The 21,672-nt window shown below is 37.8% G+C and overlaps 1 protein-coding gene across 5 annotated transcripts in view; it reads right to left on the bottom strand.

Annotated features, from left to right (window-relative positions):
• SMC5 (structural maintenance of chromosomes 5) overlaps positions 1-21,008 on the bottom strand; it is a 96,477-nt gene extending 75,469 nt beyond the window's left edge. For 2 of the 5 annotated variants that reach the window (XM_082403646.1, XM_082403647.1), the window contains exons 1-3: positions 20,708-21,007; positions 15,842-15,983; positions 7,074-7,126 (exon numbers count right to left, since the gene is read on the bottom strand). In XM_082403646.1, the coding sequence (XP_082259772.1) occupies positions 7,074-7,126; positions 15,842-15,983; positions 20,708-20,907 (395 nt within the window). In that variant the 5' untranslated portion in view covers positions 20,908-21,007. Of the gene's footprint in view, positions 1-7,073; positions 7,127-15,841; positions 15,984-20,517; positions 20,628-20,707 lie in introns of those variants that run through there. The other 3 variants (XR_014247837.1, XM_082403648.1, XM_082403649.1) reach the window with 3 other exon arrangements.
• Between the last annotated feature and the right edge of the window lie 664 nt (positions 21,009-21,672).

Below are 21,672 nucleotides of genomic sequence, written 5' to 3'. Positions count from 1 at the left end.
TTTATGTCTCCTCTTCGCCTCTAACCATAAATTCCATGATGGCAGAATGCTGTATCCCCCAATGAACTAATAAATATTTGAAAAATGATTGCATAAATGCATGTCAGAGACTATTCTATCCACCGTTGCCTTCAATGGATATGCGGTCAGTTAATGCATCCGTTCAACAGCAATGACAATTCCAACAACTAATAATGAGCCATTTTATGTCTGGTACTCTCAAAGCCACATGGACCCTAATGGAACAAGAGAGCACAACATAACCATGTTGAGTATGGGGAAAGGGAAACCTCCCCTTGTGCCAGACTTGGTAACAGAACTCTGGTTAATAGTCACTGGTTAGATTATTAGAGCAAGTAGCTACTGCACACCAAGTAGTTAACCTCTTTAGATAACTAAGAAGACAACTGGGCTTTGGTGATTCAGAGTAGAAAGTCAGGAGTGCTTAAGATCTGCAGCCATCCATAATGGACTTTTGAAACTTAAATATTAATACTTCCTCTGTATTTTATAAATATACCTGGCTTAGGATACTTTTTCAGTTTCAATATCTAAGAAACCATTGTGATTCATCAATGGTATCAAGGCTAACCCAGGAGTATCTTTGGCAACAGGCATACCTCAGAGACATTGCGGGTTTGGTTCCAGACCACCACAATAGAGTGAATACTGCGATAAAGTGCGTCACACGAATTTTTCGGTTTCCTAGTACTTATAAAAGTTGTTTATACTATACTGTAGTCTACTAAGTGTGCAACAGCATTACATATAAAACAACAATGTACCTACCTTAATTAAGAATACTTTATTCCTAAAAAATGTTAACCATCATTTGAAAATGCGGGGTTGCCACAAATCTTCAATTTGTAAAAAAACAAAAACAAAACACAGTATCTGCAAAGCACAATGAAATGAGGTATGCTTGTATTTTTTAAAATTGAGATATAATTCACATATCATACAATCTACCATTTTAAAGTGTACAATTTGATGGTTTTTAAAAAAATGGTGGTAAAATGTATAAAATTTACTAGTTTAACCATTTTCAGGTATACAGTTGAAAGACTGTGTGTATCAACAATGGTTTTTAAATGCATTCACAAGGTTGTGCAACCATCACCACCATCTAATTCCAGAATATTTTCATCTCCCAAAAGAGGAGCCCATACCTGTTAAACCAATCACTCCCCATTCTTTCCTCCCCTCATACCCCAGCTACCACTAATCTATTTTCTGTCTCTATGGATTTGCTTATTCTGGACATTTCATATAAATGGAATCATGCAATATGTATTCTTTTGTGTCTGGCTTCTTTCACCAAGCATTATCTTCTCAAGGTTTACCCATGTTATAGGGTCTATCAGTACTTCAATCCTTTTTACGGCTCAATAAAATGTCATTGTATGGATATATCACATTCTGTTTACCCATTTATCAGGTGATATACATTTGAGTTATTCATAATTTTCATTATTAAAATTAGGAAAAAGCTACTTTTGTGTCAATGAGCAATCAATCTCTACAATAGTGACTGGACCAAAGAATATTTGTATTTAATATTTGATAGATGCTGCCGAATAGGATATAGTGCCTATACTCCCACAAACAGTGCACAACAGGATTCACTTTCCTATACCTTCATATGACTGAATTTTATTTTAAAAATTTTCTAAGCTGAGAAGAAAAGAATCCTCACCTTGATTTCCTTGCTAACTAGTTAGGTGTAGCCTCTTTTTATACTTACTGGCCATTTACTTTGTATTAAATTTCTTTGCTTATTTTCTATTAAGTTGTTTATAATTTTTACTGACTTGATGAAACATTGGTATTTTGGTAATTTTGAGACATGTACATGCTATCTGTACTGAAAATGTTTCCTCCCATCTGTCACTCATTTTTAACTATGGCACCATTATATTTAGCTAGATTTCTATGGAGCCTAAATTTCTTATTTTCCTTTATTTGTTTATTTTTTTCGAGGCAAGGCTTTATTGGGTCTAATGCTGCAGCATAAGGGGGTGAAAACAAGAGTCAGGTGCCCATGCTCACTCCACAAGAGGAAGTGCTTGGGTCTTTAAAATGGGTAACAACAGGGGCAGGTACGTGGGTTGGGCAGGAGGTACAGCTTAGGTAACCTGCCCACTGCCTTGGTGGTGCTTTGTGCAGGGATTATGCACAGTGCCCTGCTTTTGCTCCTGGCACCTCAACTGGTTTGTGGCTTTTTTGTATCTTATTGTTCATAACTGCCCCAACTGCCATATGTGCAGTTATTTTTAGTCCTTACAGTTTCTTTGTATTCTGTTGTTTCAGGGGAAGTTTGTCCAGGTTCAAGTGCTCTGGTAAAGGGTCCCAGGTCCCAGCCTATCTCAAGTGGAGACCTGCTGTTCTCAGCCTAGCTTTCCATGTGGTTTGGCAGAGGCCATGTAGTTCCAGTCACCAAAGCCTTCTCTTCCTTAGAGCTCTTCCTATCTTCCTTTATATGGTTATTGGCTATCCTGTTCTACTTAGAAAGGCCTCTCCCTTTCCTGAGATTTAAAAAATATTCTACATTTTTTCCTATCATTTTCAAAGTTACATATTTTTTTCACTCAGCCTTTAACACATCGAGATTCTATTTATGTACAGGGTGCCTGATAAAGCTCTATATTTATCCATTTTAAAAATTAACAGCTAATTATTTCAACTCAATTTGAGTAATTTATACCCGATGCTTAAATTGCCACCTTTACAATAAATTAAATTTTTATGAGGAAAACATAGGAAGAACACTCTTTGACATAAATCACAGCAATATCTTTTTTGATCTACCTCCTAGAGTAATGGAAATAAAAAGAAAAATAAACAAATGGGACCTAATGAAACTTAAAAGTTTTTGCACAGCAAAGGAAACTACAAACAAGACAAAAAGACAACCCTCAGAATGGGAGAAAATATTTGCAAATGAATGAACGGACAAAGGATTAATCTCCAAAATATATAAACAGCTCATGCAGCTCAATATTAAAAAAACAAACAACCCAACCAAAAATGGGCAGAAGACCTAAATAGACATTTCTCCAAAGAAGTCATACAGATGGCCAAGAAGCACATGAAAAGCTGCTCAACATCACTGATCATTAGAGAAATGCAAATCAACACTACAATGAGGTATCACCTCACACCAGTTAGAATGCGCATCATCAGAAAATCTACAAACAACAAATGCTGGAGAGGGTGTGGAGAAAAGGGAACCCTCTTGCACTGTTGGTGGGAATGTAAATTGATACAGCCACTATGGAGAACAGTATGGAGGTTCCTTAAAAAACTAAAAATAGAATTACCATATGACCCAGCAATCCCACTACTGGGCATATACCCAGAGAAAATCATAATTCAAGAAGACCCATGCACCCCAATGTTCATTGCAGCACTATTTACAATAGCCAGGACATGGAAGCAACCTAAATGCCCATTGACAGATGAATGGATAAAGAAGACGTGGTACATATACACAATGGAGTATTACTCAGCCACAAAAAGGAACGAAATTGGGTCATTTGTAGAGACGTGGATGGATCTAGAGACTGTCATACAGAGTGAAGTAAGTCAGAAAGAGAAAAACAAATATCGTATATTAACGCATGTATGTGGAACCTAGAAAATGGTACAGATGAACCGGTTTGCAGGGCAGAAATTGAGACAGACGTAGAGAACAAACGTATGGACACCAAGGAGGGGAAAGTGGTGGTGGGGTGGGGGTGGTGGTGTGATGAATTTGGAGATTGGGATTGACATGTATACACTAATATGTATAAAATGGATAACTAATAAGAACCTGCTGTATAAAAAAATAAATAAAATTCAAAAAAAAATTCTTATATACATTTAGAACTGTTCCTATTTTCTCCATTCTGCTCCTCTAATTTTCTGTACGAATACCATACTATCAACAGCTTTATTAACTAGACAGCCACATGTAAAAGAATGAAATCAGAACATTCTCTAACACCATATATAAAAATAAACTCAAAATGGATTAAAGACCTAAATGTAAGGCCAGATACTATAAAACTCTTAGAGGAAACCATAGGCAGAAGAACACTCTTTGACATAAATCACAGCAGTATCTCTTTTGGACCCACCTCCTAAAGTAATGAAAATAAAAACAAAAATAAACAAACGGGACCTAATGAAACTTAAAAGCTTTTGCACAGCAAAGGAAACCATAAACAAAACGCAAGGACAACACACAGAATGGGAGAAAATATCTGCAAACAAAGCGACCAACAAGGGATTAATCTCCAAAAATACACAAACAGCTCATGCAGTTCTGTATCAAAAAAACAACCAACCCAATCAAAAAATGGGCAGAAGATCCAAATAGACATTTCTCCAAAGAAGACATACAGATGGCCAAAAAGCATATGAAAAGAGCTCAACATCACTAATTATTAGAGAAATGCAAATCAAAACTACATGAGGTATCACTTCACACGGGTCAGAATGGCCATCATCAAAAAGTCAACAAACAATAAATGCTGGAGAGGGTGTGGAGAAAAGGGAACCCTCCTACACTGTTGGTGGGAATGTAAATTGGCACAGCCACTATGGAGAACAGTAAGTAGGTTCCTTAAGAAACTAAAAATAGAATTACCATATGCTCCAACAATTACCATACATCCCACTCCTGGGCATATATCCAGAGAAAACCATACATGCACATTTGAAAAGATACATGCACCCCAATGTTCACTGCAGCACTATTTACAATAGCCAAAACATGGAAGCAACCTAAATGTCCATTGACAGAGAAATGGATAAAGACGATGTGGTACCTATATGCAATGGAACATTACTCAGCCATAAAAAAGAATAAAATAATGCCATTTGCAGCAACATGGATGGACCTAGAGATAATCATACTAAGTGAAGTAAGTCAGACAGAGAAAGACAAATATCATATATCACTTTTATGTGGAATCTAAAAAAAATGATACAAATGAACTTATTTGCAAAACAGAAACAGACTCACAGATTTCGAAAGCAGACTTGGGATTGTGGGGTGGGGGTGGGGGACTTGGAAAGAGATAAATTAGGAGTTTGGGATTAACATATACACACTACTATATATAAAACAGATAATCAACAGGGACCTACTGTACAGCACAGGGAAATCTACTCAATATTTTGTAATAACCTATATGGGAAAAGAATCTGAAAAAGAATGGATATATGTATATGTATAACTGAATGACTTCGCTATACACCTGAAACTAACACAACATTGTAAATCAACTATACTCCAATATAAAATAAAAATTAAATTTTAAAAAAAGCCTTATTTTACACTTTAACATCTGTTACATAAATGTCTTATTCATGATTCTACTTTTCAAGACCTCTTGGGTTTATTCTTCCCGATGAACTTTATAATCAACTTATAAATCTACCTGTTGAGACTCTTATTGGAATTATATCAAATTTATACATTAGCTTGGAAAGGACTGACATGTTAATGGTGACTACAAATTTATATATATATATATATATTTTTTTTTAATAGCTACTTTATTTATTTATTTATTTTTAGCTGTGTTGGGTCTTTGTTTCGTGCGAGGGCTTCCTCTAGTTGCGGCAAGTGGGGGCCACTCTTCATCGTGGTGCGGGGGCCACTCTTCATCGCGGTGCGCGGGCCTCTCACTATCGCGGCCCCTCCCGTTGCGGGGCACAGGCTCCAGACGCGCAGGCTCAGCAGTTGTGGCTCACGGGCCCAGTTGCTCCGCGGCATGTGGGATCTTCCCAGACCAGGGCTCGAACCCGTGTCCCCTGCATTAGCAGGCAGATTCTCAACCACTGCGCCACCAGGGAAGCCCTAAATTTATATTTTTAGAACATAATATGCTTCTCCATTTATTCAGGTCTCGGTTTTGTATCCTTCAGTAAAATACCACCATTATATTTTAATAAGTTGAGTATAACCTCTTTAACTGTTTTCTTCCATGTGTGCCTATTTCTCATCTCTACATAAATTCTAAAATTTTCAACAATTTTTGAATAAAGATCACTTCCTCATTTCCTATAAAATAAGGCTATTAGATAATCTTTAAGAGCTATTTCAGCTAAGAAAATTCAATAACTTTCTATAAACTCTCCAAAAAACAACACTCTAAAAACCACCTAAGGGATGTGCATATTCATATATAAAAGACAAAGTATCTGCACCAAGGATGGTCAACTGGTTTCATCTTGAAGAGTAACTCTCATCCATCAGAAATGACTACCAAGAGTGGTAAACTGAGAACATCTAGGTTTAAGGGAAAAGAACACCATAATGAATTATCAATTTCTACCATGAGGGAGGGAATGGAAAATGGTGACATAAATGCCCAGTATCTGCCATACATGAAGTTCACCAAACTACTAACAGTGGTCATTTCTGCAAGTGGAATTATGGCAAGAAGGCTTTCATCTTTTTACACTCCTACACTGTTTGCATTTTTTTTTTTTTAAACAAGTGAATATTTTGCTTTCAAAATCAGAAAAAAGAAAGCTTAAGTTTTTAAAAAATACTGCAACTTCTTAATGAATATTTAATAGTGGTATATTTCTATTTCATTATCTCCCATAAATTTCTAATTTCCTTAAGAATTTTTCCAGAAGAAAGTTCTTACAATTCAGGCTTTAAAAGATGCATTAAGGGACTTCCCTGGTGACGCAGTGGCTAACGCTCCATGTTCCCAATGCAGGGGGCCAGGATTCAACCCCCGGTTGGGGAACTAGATCCCACATGCACACCGCAACTAAGAGCCCATATGCCACAAGTAAGGAACCCGCCTGCCGCAACTAAGACCTGGCACAACCCAAATAAATAATAAATAAATAAATATTTTTTTAAAAAGATGCATTAAAAAAACCAAAAACAAAACAAAAAACCAACAAAACTTACTTGTCTGGATAAAGTATCCTTAAATATTATTCCCAATATCTATGCCATAATACTGTATTATTACTCTTGACTAAAGTCATCAGGAAAGCATGAACATAAACGAAGAAATTATGTAGGAAAATGTGGTTTTAGCGCTTTTAACACTTACAATTCAATTTCAACCATGCCTTTGGAACATCCTCTCTTCACAAAAAAGCCAACCTAAGATATAAGAAAGACAAAGTGAGCTGTGTGGTGACATTCCCAGGTTAACAATGAGCAATTTAGCAAAGTCATTATTATTTGTCAGATTCTTTCAATAACTACTCTATTCATTCCCATCACTTTCTAATTGTACCCTTCCCAGATTTAGACTCCTCCATTGGTTCACTCACAGATAGTAATCATCTAAGTTACCATTTACTGAACCTTCTATGTGCCTAATAGCCTCTTACAAAGTTCATGACAGAGCCAGTAAGTAGTGCAGAGCAAGGATCTGAGCCCAGGTAGCCCAGCTCCAGACTCTGGGTACTTCTATGGAGTTGCATAGATTAAATATTATTAACCATCACTCTAAAAGTACTCATCCTGTTATTAATTACGATACACCTACCACCAAGCACTTAAAAAAAAGAGCAATACACATAGTAAATACAATTTAGGTAAGTACAATTTACATAGTATAATAGACATATTTAAGCTAGTTCCTATATATTTGAGCATAAGTATGAAAAAAGACCCTGGGCCTAAAAAAATCAGATTGGATCTTAAATTAGACTATAAGTAAGTAAAGCTAAAAAAAGGCAGAAAATGCACCTTGCAAATAATTGTCTTTTTAATAGTGGCAATGACAGTGATGATGACAATTATAACCACAACAGTTAACATTTATTAAGCATTACTAAATGTTTCTGTGGTAAGCACTTTATATACAATTTTCTCATTTAATACTTATGAGCAAAGTTATGAGCTATATGTTATATCCATTTTATAGATTATGAAACTGAAACCCAGAAATATGAAAAAGCCTGTTCCTGTAACAAGAAAGTACAGCTAAATGATCAAGAGTACAGGCTTTACCATGTCTAGTTCAAATCTCAAGTCTGCCATATACAAGCTGTTTGACCTTAACCAGGTTACTTAACTTCTGTTTCAGTTTCTTCACAGATAGGGAAAACAATGGCATTTTTGTAGGAGTGGGTCGACTGCTCATTAGCTTGCAACAATTAAAATACTTGGTACCAAATGGAAGAAAAGATCAGGAGGAAGTTTTTATTATAAAGTATCCGTACAGGTGGTACAGAACATGCTTGTACTAAATTTTTATGTTAGCATTTAAATAGAAATACAACACTAAAAAGTTTTGCTAAACACATCTATGGATACACAAAGGTCTGCAATCTGTCATCTAAGAAACACTGCACTGCACTCCACAGCTTCCTTTAAAAAGCCTACCACTCAAGGGTGAGGAGAAATGTGTCTTCTTTATGACACAAATAAATAGAAGATTGGTGAATATTGTTACAGCCCAATCCATTCTGACCATACAGCCCTTGGAGTACAATCCAGCAGACCATTACACAGAGATAAGGATTTAATAAATGATTTCTGAAAATTACATATCAGGAATTCCCTGGCGGTCCAGTGGTTAGGACTCTGTGCGTTCACTGCCAGCGGCCGGGGTTCGATCCCTGGTCAGGGAACTAAAATCCCACAAGCCGAGCAGTGGGCGGTGCGGTCACAAAACAGACAAAACTACGTATCAATATTTATAAAAATCTGAGTCGGTCCTTGGAAATTATCTACTCCAACCCCTGTTCTTTGAAATAAAGAAAAACTGAGTTCCAGACAAGTGACTAAGGTAACAAAGCCAATCATTAATAAAACAGTATCTTCTCTACCTCATAAATGCCTCCCACAGAGCATTAAAAAAATCATATTTTGAATAGGTTATTTATAATCATAAGGGGTATATAACTCAATCTTGTAACCTACATTAAATTTTAAGCCTGGCTAAGAAACCTGTAATATCATTTTGATAATATTGCAATATTTACAACAGTTTTAGAAAAATGAATCATTTCAAGTTTTAAAAATATTTTACAGTGAAGTAACAACTCAACTTTTAGACTTTTTTAAAAAAATTTGTTTTATTTATTTTTGGCTGCTTTGGGTCTTCGTTGCTGCACATGGGCTTTCTCTAGTTGCAGTGAGCAGGGGCTACTCTTTGTTGCGGTGTGTGGGCTTCTCATTGCGGTGGCTTCTCTCGTTGTGGAGCACGGGCCCTAGGTGCGTGGGCTTCAGTAATTGTGGCACGCAGGCTCAGTAGTTGTGGTGCACGGGCTTAGTTGCTCTGCGGCATGTGGGATCTTCCCAGACCAGGGATCGAACCCATGTCCCTTGCATTGGCAGGTGGATTCTTAACTACCGCGCCACCAGGGAAGCCAAGCCCCTAGACTTTCTTTTTAAAACATTTTTTATGTGAAATACATACCAAACAGTAAATACGAACTTCATGCACTGTTTAAGAAATAACAAAACAACCATGTATCTACCTATTTAAGGAACTGATCACTACCAGTGTATCTGACATTCCTTAACTCACGCCAATTACGGCCTTCTCTCTCGACAAATGTAATCTCTAAATTGATTTGCTGATAATTCTTTCGCTTTTATTTTTACTGTATAAATCTCCAAATATTAAATATATATTTGACCATTCCAGAAACAAATTCACATTACATGTATTTTTCTGTGATGGCATTTTTCCTTAAAATTATGTTTTTGAGGGGCTTCCCTGGTGGCGCAGTGGTTGAGAATCTGCCTGCCAATGCAGGGGACACGGGTTCGAGCCCTGGTCTGGGAAGATCCCACATGCCGCGGAGCAACTGGGCCCGTGAGCCACAACTACTGAGCCTGCGCGTCTGGAGCCTGTGCTCCGCAACAAGAGAGGCCGCGACACTGAGAGGCCCGCGCACCGCGATGAAGAGTGGCCCCCACTTGCCGCAACTAGAGAAAGCCCTCGCACAGAAACGAAGACCCAACACAGCCAAAAATAAAATAAATTAAAAAAAAAAAAATTATGTTTTTGAGATTTAACCAATGAGCCAAAGTTTGCTTTTACTGTCATATAATATTCAATTTTATTTGACTATACTAGAATTTATTGCAAACAATACTTCTATAAATATTTCCATAATTTCACCTAGTATAAATGGACACAAGCTTACTAAGGTACCTAGAAGTAGAATTTTTGAGGGACTGGATATAGGCATTTACAGATTTACTAGGTAATGCCATATTTTCCAAGGGGGTGTACAAATTCATATTCCCACCAAGAATGCATCAGAGTTCCCACTGCTTTATATCCTTATAAGCCACATGGCACCACAAGAGTTTTTGTGAGTCTAATGGATATACCATGCCAGGGTTAATTCGTGTTTCTCTGATAATTAATGAAGCTGAGCATATTTTCATGTATTTACTGGCTGTTTGGGGTGCCTCTTCTGTGAGACATCTGAGCATATCTTTTGCTCATTTATCTTGAGTTGCCATTATTTTGATTATGTAGTCTGGATACCAATCTTGTTATATGTGCTATATATACCTTCTCTCATTTGTGACTAGTCTTTTCTCTACAAGGTGTCTTCTGATGAACAAAAAAGTTCCTTAATTTTACTGTAGTTGAATTTATCAACCTTTCCTTTGCAGTCTATATTTTTGTTTAAGAAATTCTTCTTTAACCTGAAGTCACAAAGGTATTTTCTTCTACTACCAATCTTTTCTAGAAACTTTCTGGTCAATCACATTTAGATCTTTAATCTATCTGGAACTGATTTTTGTTAAAGTGTGAGGAAAGGACTCAATTTCATTTTTTCCTATACCGATAACCAATTGTCTCAGTACTATTTATTCATCTCTTCTCCACTCATCCACAATGTCAGTTCTGTCATAAATCAAGTTTTTACTAATCATGGCTTTGTATCTCGGCTCTTTATTCTGTCACATCACACTAGTCTATCCTACACCAATACCACAATGTCTTAATTTACTGTAATTTTGTATTGTCTTGATATCTGATAGGCAAGTTTTTCCATTTTGTCCTATTTCTTTAGAAGTATCTTAACTATTTTTGGCCCTTTGTTCTTCCACCTAAATTTTAGAGTCAGCTTGTAATTTGTATAGACAGTATAGGGATTTTGACTGGAATGACAATGAATATGTAGAAGAATGACATTTTTATATTAGATCTTCTTGTCCATTAATACAGTGCATCTCTCTAAACTTCAATGTTTTTAAATAAAAATTGTAATTTCTGCATATAGGTCTTACACGTCTTTTATTAATTTACTGCTATGAAACTTGTACTTTTGTGGCTATAATGTCCATTTTTAATTGCATTTTCTGTTCTTTGTTAGTATATAGAAATGCAATTGATTTTTGTTATACAACTTTTTTCGGGGGGGGGTCTCAGTTTTTATTTCTAATCTGATAATTATTTTTAAGTTTATTATTAATTCTAATCAATAGATATAACTCACAGAAACAAAAGGCTTTGGACTCCTCAGTAAGTTAAAGAATGTAAAAAGGTCCTTGCCTTAGTCTGGGCTTCTATAACAAAAATACCACAGACTGGGTGCCTTTAACATTTATTTCTCACAAATCTGAAGGTTAGGATGTCCAAGATCAAGGTGGCTACAGATTCAGTGTCTGTGTTATACAATCTTATATCTAGTAATCCTGATAAATTTGCATATTGATCCATCAGGAGGCTTATCTGGAGTTTCTCTGTGGTTTTTATGCAGACACTCATATAATCTGTGAATGACAGTTTTCTTTCTTTCCAACATGTATCTTTTCTGTTCTACCTAGAGCTGCCAGTACAATGTTCAATAGTAATGGTAGTAGGTAACCTTGACTTGCTCCTGAACTTGCTGTACATTTTCAGAGATATCTTTTGTGAAATTAATAAAGGTCCCTTCTATTCCTAGTTTGCTAAGAGCTTTTAATCATACATTACTGTGGAATTTAACTGAATGCTTTTTCTCTGTCTACTAAGATGACCATGGAGTTCTTCTCCTTTAAAATGTGGTTGATTATTAGGAAAAAATTAACATAGCACAACTCTCACTCCTTGAATAAATTCAATTTGGTCATGATATGTTATGTATTATTAAATTCAAAATGCTAAAGTTTCTTTTTTGTGTGTGATTTTTGCTTCTAGATTCATGAGCGAGACGGGCTTGTAATTTTTTCATTCTACCCTTGATTGATTTGGGTACCTAGGGTCACATTCTCTGTGTAAAACAGAAACTTACTGCTATTAGGACTAATCCACAATTGTCTTTGTCTTTCTCTCTGAGAAAAAATTTACCAGCTTATTTATCTTTTCTACTTAGTCAGCTTTGATAATTTAAGTAGTTGTAGAAACATTTATAGTTACAACTTTTTAAAAATTTAAACTTGAGTGGCATAATGATTCTCATAATATTCTTTTTTTTTTTTTTTTTTTTTAAAGATTGATTGATTGATTGATTGCTGTGTTGGGTCTTCGTTTCTGTGCTAGGGCTTTCTCTAGTTACGGCAAGCGGGGGCCACTCTTCATCGCGGTGCGCGGGCCTCTCACTATCGTGGCCTCTCTTGTTGCGGAGCACAGGCTCCAGACGCGCAGGCTCAGTAGTTGTGGCTCACGGGCCTAGTTGCTCCGCAGCATGTGGAATCTTCCCAGACCAGGGCTTGAATCCGTGTCCCCTGCATTGGCAGGCAGATTCTCAACCACTGCGCCACCAGGGAAGCCATCTCATAATATTCTTATATAATCTTTCAAACCTCTGCTGCATTCTTGTAACGCCCTTGTGGTAGTCATCAGGGCAGTTCGTGAATATTCTGATTCTCCTTTCAAGCAAAGGACTGCACTTGCTCTTTCTCTCTGATCCAAGTTATGGCTTCATGACATGCTTTGTCCAATGAAATATGAGCTGAACATACATATTTACTATTGAAAAATATTCACATATAAGTGGACCTGCGCAGTTCAAACCTGCATTCTCCAAGGGTAAACTGTATATACTGAAATGAAGATTCTATAAGGCTAAAGTACCTAAGTGGCCACAAAGGGCCTACACTGGATAAGCAGCAAGAATTAACCTTTTGCGTATTTAAACCACTTAAATTTGGGGGTTTTCTGGATCACAATATAACATATCTTAACTATTACTTTTTGCCATTCCTTATATTTTTTTCTTCCTTTCTCTCCCTGTCCCCAGAAGTTACTGATTTAAATAGTACTTTTGAAAAGTTTAGTTTTGTGGTTCCTACTGAATCATTGTTTAGTATTTTATTAATTTCTGCTCTTACTTTTCAGTTTCTATTAAAATTTCTTCTTTGACCTGTGTATAATATAGAAGTACATGTTTCATTCTGAACAAATGGGAAAATTTTAGTTATCTTCTTTATTATTTCTATCTTAATAGCACTGTGGTCAGAGAACATAGTCTATGTGGTAGCAATTCTTTGAAATTTTTGATATTGCTTTATGGCTCAGTTTATGGTTAATTTTAAGAAATATTCCATTTTTGCTTAAAAAGAATGCGTGCTCTACCAATTGTTGAGTGCAGTGTTTACAACATGTCCATCAGTTCAATCTAACTGTTGTTCATACCTTCTATACTCTTATTAATTTTTTATCTGATTGGATCTATTGATTACCACTAGCTCTTCCACTATAATTCTGGAGCTGTTAACTTGTCTTTAAGAACTCTGTGATTGTGCTTATATATTTTGTAACTAGATAATGTGAATTTAAGTTGGGAGGTGAATTATCTTCCTGCTGAACTGAAACTTTCATCAATATTTAATGACCATCTTTATCTCTAAAAGTTCTTTTTTCCTTTACATTCTATTTTGCCTGGTATAAGTTCAGCTACACCTACTTTCTTTTGTATAATATTTGCCTGGTATGTATTTTTTCATCCTTTTACTTTCAATTTCTCCGTAGTTTTTTATTTTAGATATGCTTATTGTCAACAAAACAGAACTGAACTTTGTTTTATTTATCTACTCTGACTTTCTCATTTAACAAGAATGTAGAGCATTTATTATTATTGTGAATGTATTTCCACTATCTTTTTTATGTTTTTTAATAATATCCTTTTCTATATTTCTCTTTCTTTTCTCTTCCTCCTCCTTTCTTGAGACTCCTTCTGGGTTGTTTGGGCAGTGGTTATTTTTTCTCTACTTCTCTCTTCCTACTTTAACCTTTCTTGTTTGGAGGTTATATATTTCAATTTTTTTACTGGCTTACCCTAGAAATTTTAACATGCATATTTAGCTTAATAAACTCTGAAGCTAACCAATTATCTTAACTTCCTCCCAACAATACAAATTCAAAGAATACTTCAACTATGATCACTTCCTTCCTGTTGTCCAGGAAGGACAACATTTAGTACAATCTTCTTTGATTTAAAAACTTGACAAATGAGACATTAGTATTATTTTACACAGTTTACTTCCCTACATGTTTACCATTTTTTTGCTCACCATTTCTTCTTACCTCTCAGACTTCCTTCTGGTATCATTTTCCTTCTTCCTAAATTATATACTTTCAAAGTTTCTTTATGAGCATCTCAAACTGTTCTTTTCTTTCCCCCTCTGTTCCCATTCTGAGACCATATTACTACTATGTTTGGTATTCTGGAATTTACTACCATGTGTCTATTTGTGTATTTCTTTCATTTACCCTGTCTGGGATACATTACGTATCTTGAATCTGAGGATTCAAGTTTTTCAACATTTCTGGAAAATTCTTAGTCATTCTTTCTTGAATATTGCCTCTTCCTTAGTCCATTAACTATCAGGTCACAATCTTTATTTCATACTTTTTTCTCACTTTATCTCTATATTGCATTTTTAGAAAAACTGTCAAGTATTTTGGTTCACAAATTCTCAAATATGTCTGCTTTGTTGTTTTACCTGTCCATCAAGTTTCTCTCCCATGTACTGTTATTTCTTTATGTTCTATTTGATTCAAATTTACCTGATCTTTTTTGTTACTTATTCCTTTGTTATACTTGCAACCTTCTTTCAGTTCCTTAAATAAATTAAGTATTCCTAGTTTACATTCTGTATCTACAAGTTTTGTAGGTCTGATTGTATAGTCTGTTGTTTTTGTTAGCTCTCATTTTTGGTGATTCATTTCCTCCTATGCTTTGTCATTTTTTTTAAGGTATGGATTCATGAATTTCTTAGAGCTTTATGTTGAGGACTGGATTGAAGGTATTTTCCCTCAGAGGATTTGCATTTGCTTCTGCCAGAAGAGAGATGTTACTAACTGGGACCACTTTAAACTAAAATTACAATGTATGTGTTATGACTTGTTTGGAAGATTTTCTTTTTTTATCTACTGTATTCACAGCTAACAATGAGATAAGTAACCTCACTGTCCCACTTTGTGATTTTTTTTTTCTTCTGCTACATGAAGTGCTTGGCTTCTAGTTTTATCTACTAACCCTTCTGCACCTTCAGGACCCCCAATCCTATGCAACCAATTCAAAGCCAGGCTTTAGGGTGCAAGGTAAAGCAAATACCCCTGGGTAAACAACGCCAGAGCTTGCAGAAATCTTTAGATCCAAACTACTTTGTTTGTGCCTTTTGTAAACTTACTTCGCCTTTCCACAAGCCCAGCAATACATTTAAAAAGATAGATTTTACACTATTTCTAAGGTTGCAGGTGTTACATACTTGGAGAATTCTCTAGGTATATAGTGCACACTACTTCTGGAAATGGAAATCTCCCCACAGTGTCCCTGCCAACTTCATTATTTATATTCAAGCACAACACATTTGCTATACTCAAGGAACGGAGATATAGAAATTGATTTGTGACTAAAAGCAATTCATGGCTTTGAATTCTGTTAAAACGTACATATGTTAACTCACCTTATCTGCCCGTCCCATGAAAGCAGGTTTGCCTGCTAATCCAAGGCAAATGGCACACACGATGCTGGACTTCCCTGTTCCATTGGCTCCAATAATCATATTCAAGTGGGGCCCAGGAGATACTTCACAGATATCATATGTTCTAAATTATAAAGAGGTGACATTACTAAGCAGAGATAAGAAGTGAAGAATATTTTCTTACCAAAGCACATTTTCTTCTTTTACCCTTATCATTATCTACAGGCTTCCTCAAATTCTTTTAAAAACCACCTAACCTTACAAATTTAATGTAAGGTTAATTTATAGGTTGTTAATAAACTAGAGGGAAAAAAATCTGTCAGTGGGAGAAATGAAGAAGTGATAATGTATATCTAAAATAAGAACATTCATAGGAAAATAAGACTTCATGTGCTTTTTTTCAAATATTAAGTCTGCTGAATAAAGCAAAGTTTGATACTATTTACTCTTTAATAATTACAATACATGAGAGAGTACATCAAAGTTACTATACAAATAAGATAATTTTTATCCAAATTATATGTAAGTGAAGCCATGGCTCATACTAAATCTGTGGATTTTACGTTTATATTTCTCTTGAATTAAAATGCTTACTAGCAACTTCTCATAGTCAACCAAATTATTTTTATTCTAATTAGAAAACTGAAGATATATCAAGCCAATAGTTTAATTTTTATTATTACTTAAAAAAATAACATCCAATTCCTTTAATATGCTGCCATTCACCAAAGGATCTATTTTTAGTACAAATTCAAGTAAATTTTATTCCTATGGGAGGAAACAAGAGTGCATCATCACCAAGCACTTCTGTAACATTCCCTCATACTAGAAAGCAGCATGCTGTCCTGCACTCTACATGCAACAGTAGCATGTAACCCGTATTAGTACTCAGGGACAGCTACGGCAAAATGTGAAGCGGACTCTGACTCACATATCCTTCTACCTTGTCTTTGAGTACTCTGAATTGGAACCCATAAATAATGTCCTGTTCCCACAGGGTTTCAGTTAGCTGCCAACTAATTCCCCAAGAGTAAAAAAAAACCTTAGCCTGCTACTAACCTGCTAAGTATTTAAATAATTTAACCAAGCACACTTTAACTTTAATACTCAAACAAATTAACAATTCTGAAATGCCAGGTGGTAATAAAATAAATACAGGTGGTAAAGAGAGGTATTTTCTGGCAGGTTTCCAACCCCACATCTCTGTACAGCACCTATCTATCTTTTCAGAAGCTTTATTCTAGTAACAGCTGAGTTTTAAAGCAACCCTTTACATAGGCTAAAATAAAACTAGTTTGGGAATTTCAGACATCTGGAAAAGTATCTGACTTGGAACTTCTTAATCCCAACACATGAAGCCCCATTCTATTAATACTGGAATTTCCTGCTGTGAAATCTCTGTGTGACTGTCTTACTAAAACAGTGATGCAACTGGTATTTAAGCAAACAATAAATACAACGGGAAAAAGCATGAGAACTTCTGGCCTATACTATACACACAAATATTATAAACAGGAAAAATTGCCAAAAACAAAATAAAGCCTCTGCATTTTAAGAAACCTTTCTAATATGTTTACTGGGAATGCCCTTTTTGTGAGTTCCCTTTGCTCTGAGCTCGCTCTGAAAGAGCTAACGTCAGAGGCCCACCCTCTTCTCAGTCTACATACTTTGCCTAGTACCTCATGTATTCTCCATGGCCTCAGGTAGCATCTACATGCTTAAAGTCAGTCCAGATGACCTATATAAATGAAATTCCCACCTCAAGAACTCTATTTGGATAGAGTCACCTCAAACTTAACACATTCAAAATTAAACCCACCATCTTTCCCATCTAAAACCACTCTTATAGTCTCTTAGTGAAGGATATCATCATTCATCCCACTGCCCAAGTCAGAAACCTAGGCATTAGTTTTGCATCATCTTTGATTCTTACCATCTCCTTCACCTCTATCTGCACTACCCACCCACCCATCATCCAATCAATCACCAAATCATGTTGGTAGACAAGCAAATCTGAAATAACTTGTTTTAAAGAAAAAGAAGGACTTTCCTGGTGGCGCAGTGGTTAAGAATCTGCCTGCCAATGCAGGGGACATGGGTTTGAGCCCTGGTCTGGGAAGATCTCACATGCCGTGGAGCAACGAAGCCTGTGAACCACAACTACTGAGCCTGCACTCTAGAGCCCGCGAGCCACAACTACTGAGCCCATGTGCCACGCTACTGAAGCCCACACTCCTAGAGGCTGTGCTCCGTAACAAAGACAGGCCACCACAATGAGAAGCATGTGCACTGCAACGAAGAGTAGCCCCCGCTCGCTGCAACTAAAGAAAGCTCGCACGCAGCAACGAAGACCAAACACAGCCAGATGTTCATACATACATACATAAAGTTTAAAAAAAAAGAAAAAAAAATAGGACCCTTCATAACTTAGCTCTAGCTCATTGTTTTCTACTTTCTATCTCCTTCCCCTATTCTCTAATAAGGCCTCTAAATTCTAACTATAATGAATTTCTTTCAGTTTCTTGACTATCTTATGCTTCCTTCTCCAAGCCTTTTCACATGCTATTCCTTCTGCCTAGGAATCTCTCCCCCCACTCTCGATCCCATTCGACTTGGTTAACTACCAGGAATCCTTCCCTTGGCTACCCTCTTCCAGGCCATTTCGGTTCTCTAAGCCTACTCTTCCTACTTCATTCCTAAAATTCAAAGTCCTCTCATTGTAAAAATAAACAAAACCTCCCCTAGTTCTGCACTTTCCAGCTACCTTTTCTTTCTCCTCTTCACATCCAAGCTTTACTTCCTCACACTCATTCATTCTTCTATGACTGCAAAGTTTTCTGCTTCCACTACTTCAAAGTGTCAAAGACTTCCTAACTGCTAAATGCAGCAGGTTCTTTTCTGTCCTGTTATCTGACTTCAATGTAGCAGATGATATTTTTGAAGCGCTCTTTTTCCTTGGCTTCTTTGATAATACTCTCCCACGGTTCTCCTCTTACTTCCCTGAACAGTTCCTTCTTAGTCTGTGAGTTCTTCTGCTCGCCCTTAAATGTTGGCATTCCTTCAGGACACTGTACTCAGCCTTCTATTCCTATTTATATTCCCTTTTGGGCAATCTCAACCATTTCTGCAATTTCAACAATCACCTATATGCATGATTCTCAAGTCTCTCACCTCTCACATTTTCCTGTAAGCTCCAAACCCTTAAAACTACTGACTATAAAAGATCTTTAAGATGTCCCACAGGAAACTTCAATTCACAGGATCCAAAAGGTATTTATTATTATCCTCCCCAAATTGCTCCTTCTTCTGCATAGCACTATATATGACCAATTAGCCAAGGCAGAGACTTGAGAAAAATGCTCCATTCCTCCCTTACCCTCATGCCTCACAATTAATCTGCAGCCAAATCCTGTCAAGTCTCTTCTTTCTGATCCTACTTCCCACTGCTAGGTTCAAACCCTAATCAATCATCTCTGCCTTCATATTGTAAAAGCCTTCTTGCCTCCAATCTTGCACCCTTTCTAAATCATCCTTCGCACTGCTTCCAAAGTAATATAAATCACATGTCATGCCCTGCTTAAAATGCATCCTGGCTGCCTACAGGATAAAGTTGGAATTCCTCAGCAAAGGAAACACAGACCCTCAACATCTGTCTACATCTTCAGTATCTACTCTGTCCACATACTAGCTCACATCCTATGTCCTAGCCATACTAAAATACTGGAAATTTCCCAAATATAGCAAACTGTTTCAGGCAGTTCCTTGCTCTTCCCTTCTTTTAAGACTTTCATAACCCCCAGTACAAAGCCCTTCTCACAACTGTGGACGAAATTAATCATTTCATCCTTTGTGCCCGCACGGCATCATGATGCATATACATTATTATGGCAGGTACTTCATTTAATTATATTTATCTTTCCTGATGTGGATTCAAACAGCAATTCAGCTACTTATTAGCTGTGTAAACGTCGGCAAATTAACCTGTCTAAGCTTATCTATGGAGGTGATATAAAGAGTTGTTATGAGGAATGAATGAGGGCACTGTGTAAATAAAGCACCTACTTCTATACCTGGCACATGACAGATTCTTGGGAAAAAAAAAATGTCCCTATTGTTACTGCAATTCTGTTTTCCCTACACCACTCTGTGCAAGCTTTAAAAAAAAAACCAAAAAACAAAACAGACCTTGATCAAACGAACAGCAAGGTACTAAACGGATACACGGTATTTGTGTTAGAACATATTTACTCAATTCTGAAGTATTATGGTTAGTTGTCTGAAGGGTAAGAAAGGAACCAGGGAAGAAACCCAGATTTCAAGGAGTCAAGGGTCTGTTGGGAGGCGCAACAACTGAGAGTAAGGCTCAATGTTCCTGTATATTTCAACCTCCATCCAGAACAACCTTCACCATCTTTGTCCACCTGGCAACTGCCTACTCCTCACGTATCTGCCGCAGCATCACTGCCGCTCTGATTTAACTGTTGCAGCCTCTAAGTTCCCAGAACGCATAGTTTTGTGAATTACAGATTATGTCCTACTTCTCTAGGCCGCGACTCCCAGCGGGCGAAGATCTAATTCCTACTACTTCCACGGCCCGCCATATGACGCCTTCAAACAACGTTGGCATTAAGAATTTAAAAACCGCAACACACACCTACCGCATCAACACACACGTCGATCTCCACGGCCCACAAGTAAATATCCTCACGGCAATCCCGGCAAGAATTTACTGTCAGACGCACAAGCCAAGCACACATCCACCCACCCGCCCCCGCACGCACTCAGCCCGCGGCCCAGTGTGCGGGCCCGCTCGCCTCCTCCGCCGCGGCACGGCCTCCGGCCACTCACAGGAAGTTCTCCATCGCGATGCGGACGATAGAGCCTTCCACGAAAGGCCCGGACGACTGCAGCGGCAGTGGCGGCGGCGGCGCCGCCGGTGGGGCCGAACTCTTTTTCTTGTTCGGGACTTCCGACGAGGGGTCTCTCGGGAAAGCTCTCTTGGGGGCCAGGGGACTTGGGGTGGACGTTTTCCTGCTCGGTGTCGCCATCCTGGCTGCCTCTCTTCCTGGCTGTGGATTCCGTTCCCACAGACCTGCAGCTCCAACGCTCCGGCGCCCCACTCCCGCGCGAAGTGAGCGGCGCGCGACTCCCTCGCGAGCCCGCCCCGCGCCTGCGCAGTCTAGCCCCGTAGCGTCAGCGGGCATACGCCGCCCCTCCCACCGCCCTGTGCAGGGCCTAACTTGAGCCGGCGAGAACGTGGGGGTGGGGCTTGGGAACTCGCGGGAAGCGGTTACGGGATTTTCTGCTCTGTATTTTCAGAGGTTTTGTTTGTTTTCAACTCAGAAAAAGATGTCAGTTGCATTTAGTATTTTGAAAGCCTTTTCAGCGCTCCCAGGAAACAGATCCGCGAGGGGACGGAGGGCGGCGTTTGCGGTGGCACCTGGGTGGGCCGGGGTCCCGAGTGCGCCGGGACTCGCCGGTTTGGAGTCCGGCGAGTCTTCTTACCTTGCTTTCAATCAGGTCCCCGAGTCCAAAAAAAAAAAAAAAACACAAAAGAAAAAAAAAAGACTTTCAAATGGCTCTATGCCTGCTTCTCCCCTAAAACATCACGCGAGGGTCTCCTGCGCTCTCCAACAGATGGAAAGAGTACACCGCAAAGGTTCTCCTCACTGACTCTCCACCCCCTCGCTCCCTAATTCTCTATTAAGACTTCTTCCCCTGAGGTTTCTAGAAATCCCCGCTGGCGTCATTGAGAGGGTGTTTCCACTTAAACCTACTCACATTCATCTAGTTAACTCCCTTACTGAAGATGA

Source organism: Balaenoptera borealis (assembly GCF_965194805.1).
Source record: "Balaenoptera borealis genome assembly, chromosome: 8".
Classification (NCBI taxonomy): domain Eukaryota; kingdom Metazoa; phylum Chordata; class Mammalia; order Artiodactyla; family Balaenopteridae; genus Balaenoptera; species Balaenoptera borealis.
The sequence above is the reverse complement of the archived record's forward strand: the minus strand, read 5'-3'. Positions and strand labels throughout refer to the sequence as shown.